At 44.6% G+C, this 8,946-nt stretch overlaps 1 protein-coding gene across 4 annotated transcripts in view; it reads right to left on the bottom strand.

The window, feature by feature from the left end:
• Positions 1–4,180: 4,180 nt before the first annotated feature.
• The window catches only part of LOC102313462, a 13,437-nt gene continuing 8,671 nt past the window's right edge, over positions 4,181–8,946 (bottom strand). For all 4 annotated transcript variants that reach the window (XM_042221803.1, XM_005951637.3, XM_042221802.1 and 1 more), the window contains 6 exons: positions 8,561–8,668; positions 7,624–7,665; positions 7,472–7,522; positions 7,099–7,155; positions 6,956–7,012; positions 4,181–6,658 (listed from right to left, as the gene is read on the bottom strand). In XM_042221803.1, the coding sequence (XP_042077737.1) occupies positions 6,588–6,658; positions 6,956–7,012; positions 7,099–7,155; positions 7,472–7,522; positions 7,624–7,665; positions 8,561–8,668 (386 nt within the window). In that variant the 3' untranslated portion in view covers positions 4,181–6,587. The remainder of the gene's footprint in view (positions 6,659–6,955; positions 7,013–7,098; positions 7,156–7,471; positions 7,523–7,623; positions 7,666–8,560; positions 8,669–8,946) is intronic.

The following is an 8,946-nucleotide window of genomic DNA, read 5'->3' on the forward strand; positions in this document are numbered from 1 at the left end:
ATCACTCACAATCCTGGCACTGCCATGGTATCTGTAGTCTGCATTTACCACTATTTGCCTATTTGCACTACTCTGCCTGGTTTACACCCAATGTCATTTACCCATTATATTGTATATTGTATAGCTTTCTTGTTATATGTAAAATTGTATTGTATTTATTTAAATTTTTACTTTTTAATTATTTTACCTGCATTTTTTAATCACTCTTATATTTAAATGTTCATTTGCTATTTTATCTAGGGATTCAGAGTAACGTAGTTTCTATTCTCTGTATGTCCTGTACATGTGGCAGAATTGACAATAAAGTTGACTTTGACTTTGACTTTGACTGCAGTAGAGGGTTAAGTCAAAATTTGCCAGGTATGAATAATTATGGGCTCGTCTGCGTACACATGAACATAAACAATACTGATCACACCATCGGGTTTCATTTTCTCCGTCTCCTGCTGCAGACAAAGAGATAATGATAATGACTGCTGTATCTGTGTAATGTTCGTTCTGATGCTCCCTGTGGCCTCTAAAGCATCTGAGCCAACTGTCACAACCTTTCAGAAACACCTGCAGCTCCTTCCTGACAGAACCTGGTCGATGCGGGTACGAGGCCCCGTGCAGCAGCAGTAAACACGTGTCTGCAACGCTGGAAATAAAACTGAGCTCATTCTGGAAAACAGAGCTGGAATAAACAATGCTTTAAGGAGTGCATTAACTCTGGAAGAAAGAGGGGCGGCGATACCCTGCTATTATATTGGTCCATAGTTTCCACTGATTGTTGTTTTATTGTAAGAGATGAGTAAAGTGAGTGTGAGACGTCGCAGCTCTTTGTGGCGAGTACTCATCACAGGACGGTTTGATAGCTGAAGCGAGCACGAGCATCTTGCTCACATCTGAAACTAGAGCCTGATGTAATAGAAATAATCCTGCAAAGGTCAAGAGTTCGTCTTTCCTTCCTGTTATATTCAAAGCACTTTAACCTTTGACCTCTGCTGGATGCCCCCTGGTTCATACTGTAGCTTAGTGTTTGTGGCTGATAAAGTGCAGATATTCTCCCACTGGTGGAAAAGATCACAGCAGTTCAGTTTAAGACTGTTTTAGCTTCAGTGAGAGTCATCATCAAACAAGAAGGACGTTTCTGTGTAGAAAATAACTGATTTTGCTTTTACTTAACTAAAAGTGATAATCCTGCTTAAATAGCTTAGTAGTGCACAGGTTCTGTGCACAGGCATTCATATTTCAGGGGTAATTGTGCCTCCTCGTGCCCCCTTCTATGGCCATCATATATTGGGTATATGGATGGAGCGGGCCTGGGGGCCAGTACGTAAATGTGAACCCAAACGCAGATTCAGACGCAGACAGCAGGAATCAATCTTAACTTGGCTTCATTTACAGACCCAAGAGAAACACAGTACACGGGAGAAATGTGCGTGGACGTGGAACTCGAACGTGGGTCTCTGAAACAGCACGAGAAAGGTCAGGAGGGGCACTGCGGTACGGAGACCTGAGGACATGTGACAGACTGGATTAAGTGAACACGAACAAATAAACCACAAGAAGCAAAGGCGCCGTATTACTAACACAGGTACGCAGATGAAGAGATGAATAGTTGTGGTCTTCAATACTGCTAAGTGATCATCCAGCATCACACACAGGTGAGCATGACAGGTGTGTTGATGTGGGCTCCACTGGGGTGGAAAAACACAGCCAGTCACCGGGAGCATGACAGCATATCTAAAATGAGAACATTCACTTTTCAAATAAACCAGTCAAGAGTGTTGTTGGTCCTCCTGTTTATGTAAATGATCTACATTCTCCATAATCATCACTATGTTCCCAGCACAGATCTGGCAACAGTGGGAAGGAAAAACTCCCTTTTAACAGGAAGAAACAGGACAAAGACACCATGTGGAAGAGAGCCAGAGGTTAATAATAACTAATGATTAAATGCAGAGAGGTGAGTGAAGAGGAAACACCCAGTGCATCATGGGAATCCCCGGCAGCCTACACCTACTGCAGCATAACTAAGGGAGGATTCAGGGTCACCTGGTCCAGCCCTAACTATATGCTTTAGCAAAAAGGAAAGTTTGAAGCCTGATCTTGAAAGTAGAGATAGTGTCTGTCTCCTGAATCCAAACTGGAAGCTGGTTCCACAGAAGAGGGGCCTGAAAACTGAAGGCTCTGCCTCCCAGGGAGCCAATGAAGAGAATCCAATACAGGAGAAATTTTCAGCGTCACTCTGAGACAGGATATTTCTAGTTTTAGAGATGTTGCACAAATGTAAGAAAGCAGTCCTACATTTTTGTTTAGTATGTGCATTGAAGGACATGTCCTGGTCCATCCATCCATCCGCTTCCGCTTATCCTTTTCAGGGTCGCGGGGGGCGCTGGAGCCTATCCTAGCTGTCATAGGGCGAGAGGCGGGGTACACCCTGGACAGGTCGCCAGTCTGTCGCAGGGCCAACACACAGGGACAGACAACCATTCACACTCACATCTAGTGGCAATTTGGATTATCCAATTAACCTATCCCCACAAGTTGCATGTCTTTGGACGGTGGGAGGAAGCCAGAGTACCCGGAGGGAACCCACGCAAACACGGGGAGAACATGCAAACTCCACACAGAAAGACCCCGGCCTGGTGTTGGAATTGAACTCAGGACCTTCTTGCTGTGCGGCAACAGTGCTAACCACCGTGCCACCGTGCTGCCGTGCTCCCTGGACATGTCCTGGTCAAAAAACAGAAATCAGGGCAGCAGTTCTTGTTTTTCTGTTATGAAGTACCTGACAGTCTGTCAGGTACTTTCTGTAACCTCATGACGCAAATCCTGACTCACAGTGAAGAAGAGGAAGCAGCGCTGCCACTTCTAAGGTCACAACATTAGCTTGTATTTCACCTTCCAGAGAAATGACTGAGAAGACAAAGGTTGGAGGTGCTGTGTGACTGAAGATCTCTCGTCCGTCCTCCTCTACAGTTTCAGATCTTCAGATTTCACTGTTCACTATTTTTATCAATGAGCTTTATTCCAAACAGAATCTGAAACCTCTGACAGCCACGAACCATTTCCTGTGTTGTTGTGCTGTGGTGTGCACAGGTGCCATGTGGTGTTGTCCTGTCTTGCGTATGCTCAATCTGAGGAAACAGAGTGTTTCCCACTCATCAACAGCAACAAGATAACACAAGTAAACACATTTTGTATCTGCAGCAGGACAATGATCCAAGTCCGACTCTGAGTGGCTTTAGAAAAACAAAATGAGGACTTTGGAGTGGCCTTCAGGTCACTTCCTGTGTGTTTGCTTTCAGGTGTTTCTGACTGCGTCGATGCTTTCTAATAATAAGCCGAGCGCTCGCATTCACAGCACAGCAATGGGAATGTTAAATGCCGCCTGTGGGGTAGTGATGTTCCTGATGTTATTTCATTCTAACTTTCAGAATACTAAATAAACCACTTCTGCACTCAATATTGAGTCTGATGTTTGAGGCTACAGTTTGTCCGAACAGATAAAAGCTTTAATCATATTTCAGAGCCATTTGAAAATGATCCCAGCAAATATTTCAGTGTTCAATAACCGTCTGTAATCAGTCGAGTGGCAGCTCAGAAGTCGTTTAGAATGAAAGCTGAAGCAGCGCGTCTCCTCCCTCACCTCTGCAATGGTAATTATCTGTTTACCGATTAGAATAAAACTAAATAAAAAAATAACATTTTCTCAATTAAAAAAAACAAGAAGGGTAGCACGGCGGCTACATTCAGTCATTCACACACACATTCACACACACATTCACACACTGGCGATAGCAGCTACATTGTAGCCACAGCTGCCCTGGGGCGCACTGACAGAGGCGGTGGTTAGCACTGTTGCCGCACAGCAAGAAGGTCCTGAGTTCAATTCCAACACCAGGCCGGGGTCTTTCTGTGTGGAGTTTGCATGTTCTCCCCGTGTTTGCGTGGGTTCTCTCCGGGTACTCCGGCTTCCTCCCACCATACAAAGACATGCACTTAGTGGGGATAGGTTAATTGGATAATCCAAATTGTCACTAGGTGGGAATGTGCAAGTGAATGGTTGTCTGTTCCTGTGTGTCGGCCCTGCGACAGACTGGCGACCCGTCCAGGGTGTACCCCGCCTCTCGCCCTATGACAGCTGGGATAGGCTCCAGCGCCCCCGTGACCCTGAAAAGGATAAGTGCATGGATGGATGGGGGGAAAAAAAGGGGTCACCTCAAGGGTCACTCAGTCCCACAGATGTCCAGGTTTAAATTCCCCGGAGCTGATTGGAGCTGATCGTCCTCACGTGTTAGGGATTCCTGACTTTATCGTACTGACATCACCACAGGAAGGACAGACGTGCTGTCAGGTGTGTCACCATGACACAAATGAAATATAATTTAGAAGTAACTGAAAGTAATACTTAGAACTTTTAATCCCAGTCTGTGCTCGTAACAGCAGATTCATTGATTCTTTACAGTAATCTGATCGTCACTTTGTGTTAACACAGTTAATATAAATATACATACAGCGGACGCATGCACATTTATTACTGTACATTTCTTTACAACAGTCACACGGACTCTTCGGAAGAACCGAGGTCATGATGTCATCTGTAATCCATAACCTGGAGTGAGGAGACGCTCTCGGGCTCCAGGCGAGGTTCAGTGGAGCCGTGAGTGCTCGGTGCTTTTGTGACCACTAGCTGCCCGTTGTGTTGCTGTTGTGGTGGTGATGACTGTAAGTGTGTTAGGTCGTGGACACGTGCAGAGCAGAGAGAGTCAACGCGTCGGAGAGCAGGTGTGACAGACCTTTGTGTTTACAGTGAAGTCTCCCTGAAATGTGATGTTTGCAGCTGGAAGCATCATTAAAGGAGGTCCTGCTGGCTGTGTGTCTGCAGCTAACACAAACTCAACACGTTCTTTAAATATCCTGTTAAACTCTCCTTTAGTTTTAGGATGAAATGAGGCTCCAAAGTGAACCAGCGCAGGTTGTAGCACCAGTTACCCAAAATCCTGTGAACTTCCAACAAGTATGGAATAACCAGAGGTGGCAAAAGTACACTTAAAGAATACTCCAGTAAAAGCTGAAGTACTGATTCAACCTCTTTACTCAAGTCAAGGTAAAAAAGTACCGGCTCTGAAATGTAACATGAGAAATAAAAACATAGCTCCGCTGGTCTGATGCAAAGGGAACCGAACCTTGTGTCTATACTAATGTAAACAGAAAAGTGAGTACATGAAAGTCGGGGGTGGGGGGAGCCTAACATCAGTTGTAAGGGCTCAGCGTGGGGAAAGTGCTTTGGCGTAACCGGCAGCTGGGGGAGCGCCTCGTCTCCTCGCCTCTTCTCCTCGCCTCGCCTCCTCGCCTCTTTCTCCTTTCTCTTTTCCGTCCCCCGGTCTCCTACGTTGTGGTTGTACAAACTCAAATTTTTAAAAATAAATAAATAAAAACCTGTAATAGACTCTGACTCGTGGACCATTATAAGAAATGCTGTAATGGTCCAGTTGGGAAAATAACTCTGGCAGTTCTGATCGTGACGCTGTTGGACTGATTCAAAAACATGAGGACTGACATGTAAGCTTTAAATGACCACTCGAAGCTCTCTCCTTCCTTTCTCGTCTTTCTCGAGTTAGTTTCGTTTCTTTGTGAGTTGGACCTTTAGCTGCCAGACACACTGACAGCATAGAAACAGTTTGTTTGTTAAGCTGATGCATCTGAAATTACCTGCAAACGCGTTGCTTCCTTTCTGCTCCCTGGTCAGTATTACTAGCTTCAGAGGATCAGTGAGCGCAGCATATGAACATCTGACCACGTGGATCATGCATAAATTGTCCTGTTGCCTCTTCCACCCCCTGTCCCTAAATTTCCAGTGTTTCATGTTTGTCAGTGTGTTACTGTACCAGCTGTGTATCGAATGCACACAAATTAAAATGTATAAATAAATATATAAAAGATGAAGTAAAGGAGTAAAACTGTTGTGAACATGTTCATAGCAACACTCCATTCACATGCTGCTGAATCATTATTAGTCATCACTGCTCCTCATTCTCACACAGCAAAGATGGATTCAGCCTCCTATAATCTGTATTTACAGCATACAGCAGATGTCAGCTAACATCTAAAACAGCATTAAGTTATGACATTCTGGACTGTAGACTCTTACAGTTCAGAATCTTTAAATAAAGTGACAAACAAGAAAACGGTGCAGCTGATCGGACCCTGTTCAGCTGGGAAACAGTAAAGACGCGAAATCCTTGTTTTGTTGCTCGAGGAAAGCTGAGCTCAGTCAGTCACAGCAGCTTCACCGGCTCACGGTTCATTTGATCGTTTCATCCTTCTCGGCGTCTTGAGGCAAAAGCAGAGCTCAAACAGAACATTTTAGCTCCCTGCATCGTTCATTGGTTTTAGGTTTCACTGAGTCCGCCTGGAGAAGAACTCGTTGGCACTAAGAACGAGCCAATAACAGGTCATTTTAAACTGAACTGTGCAAATAAAAAGGTTTAAACTCTTCAGGAAACGACTCTGCCGACGCCTCTGGTGTGTCGGCCGCACAGCCGTCGTCCTGTTCACAGCGTGTGTGAGTGCAGTCGAACAATGAATCCATCCTCAGTTTAGTCAGTGTTTGCGTGCACGCTGCCTCCGCCTTGCTCTGCACCACCTGCAGGGCGGTGCTCCTGGTTTTCTAAAAGAAAAGCAGACAAAACATTTTTCTCAGAAACGATCCAACAGCGATTTCTCGACTGTGAAACAGATGAATGCAGGTTTTAATCCTCTTCACCAGAGTGTGTGCAGCACAGTTAGAGCTGTAAGTATCTGGACATCAAACACTTCTCATTTTCTATTCAGTGTCTGTTCACCATCACAGTGACTCAAACACTTAAGGTGCGACCAAACTGCTGCTTTAAAATTACATTTTTATTCATATTTCTACAGACTGTCAATGTCTGCTAACTCGGTGCAGCACAGACACGAACACTACCTGCCCCATCTAGAAGGTTTTGGTCCACGTTGTCTCGATGTGCATCTCCCCACTCATCTGTGGAAACAGCACATCAGAGTGTAGCTGCTGAGTGTGTCAGTCATCTTATCTCATTGTGTTTGTGAGTGAGCCAAAGTCCAAACCTTCATCCTGTGGATCCTCGTCGTCTCTGCTCCCTTCATTTGCTGCCTCTTGAGATTCTAACAAAATCAAAGAAACAATGGTTGACAAACATTAAAGAACTGTGACATGTGACACGCTGTCTTTGGATGTGAGCGCTCCGAGACCCTCATGCTGCAGGATCACTCTTTGCATGACTACCAGAGTCCCTTCCAGCTGATTTCAGGGGTTCCTTCTCTCCATGACGAGTTTAATTTTGAAATATAGCCGTCTGCACAGTGTTGGTAACACCATCATGGTCTCTACCATATATTTCCAAATATGTCACTATTTCCCAGGCGTTCCAGATGTTGAACCTCTGCTGTGAGAGCACCAGGACCGCCTCCCCCTTCTTACCTTCTTGGAGCTCCATTTGTTGGTCTGCATGGTTTTCACCTCCTGGCTGTTCTACACCAGAAACAAAGCAAAGCTCTTCAGTCAAGAATCAACTGTGGAGCTGTGACCCTCCAATCGTGTCATCATAGATCTTGACCTCACTGCAGAGTTACCTCCATTCAGTTGTCCGTTGGATTCATCGCCAGATTTGCAGCCTAAAAGCAAAAGCAGAGGAAAAAGGTTAGGAGCAGGAAACACTAAATAACTGAAGTGCTGTGAGAAAAATATTGTTTCATTTGGAAAGTCAAATATGGATGTGGGAAGAAACAGCCAGATCCTGACTGGTTCACCAAAGATCTGACAGATAGAAGTTAAGCTCGAATCTAATTCAGTTACGGTCACTGTCACTTCCTGTTTTATTTTGTAATCCTGGATATGTTATGCCTCTGTGTCTTGACTAACAGTCTCGTTAGTAACAGCAGCTGTATCCCAACTCAGGGTCTGCAGCCTTCAAGGCCGCATTTTAAGGCCAATTACATCACAGCGACGCGACGAAGGCTGTCCCAATTCGAAGGCTGCTCGAAATGCAGCCTCAAATGAGTTAGCTACAGTACGACTGTAAAGACGACTCAGTTTACAGGTTAATAATAACGTTGTGTTGCTGTGCTGTGTGACACGTTTGTCTCATTTAAAACGTGTGTTTGTGGACAGCCTGTGTGACTTTACAGACGGATGAACGTTCACTCTCTTTATGAAACAGCTAAGTGCTCCGTAGGCGGGGTCAAAACGGTGGCTCTGACCCCGCCCACTTTAACATCACAAAAACATGAAGCGATCACAGCAGTATGCTCCTGTTGATTGCTCAAGCATGTCTGCATGTGACCCGAAGAGGTCATCAATGAAGACACGATGCTGACAAAGTGCAAAGATTCTCCATCACAGCTCTGAAGACCTGAATCCAAAAGCCCAACAGGGTCTATGACTGTTCATCCTTTTGACTGATTATTGCTGTCACTGATTTATTGATCAGTGTTTGAACAATTCATTTTCAACATTACATCATATGTTTACTGTAAATGTTAAAAGAACATAACTCAATGTTTTACTTACGTTTCTTGTAGCAGATGTATGTGCCTACTGCTAATCCTGCTATTACTAATGCTACTGAGACAGAAACTAGACGTATGAATGCGTGCACTCCTGGATTTGTGTCTGGACCTGTGAAGAATATGACAGAACAACAGAAATGAGCTGGGCTGCTTTACCAACAACTGTAATTATTATTCAGGTTACCTTAAAATCCAGGTTAGGCTACATGAATATTTTCTCTTATTAATGAAATTCTAACAGTGACAGTGGTGTCCCAGAAACGATGTGGGCTTCATAGATAACTGGCAAACCTTCTGGAGGAAACCTGGTCTTGTTAGGAGAGACGGCATCCATCCCACTTTGGATGGAGCAGCTCTCATTTCTAGAAATATGGACAAATTTATTAA

Source organism: Haplochromis burtoni, unplaced genomic scaffold (assembly GCF_018398535.1).
Source record: "Haplochromis burtoni strain Fernald_Lab_line unplaced genomic scaffold, NCSU_Asbu1 Contig_74, whole genome shotgun sequence".
NCBI classification, from domain to species: domain Eukaryota; kingdom Metazoa; phylum Chordata; class Actinopteri; order Cichliformes; family Cichlidae; genus Haplochromis; species Haplochromis burtoni.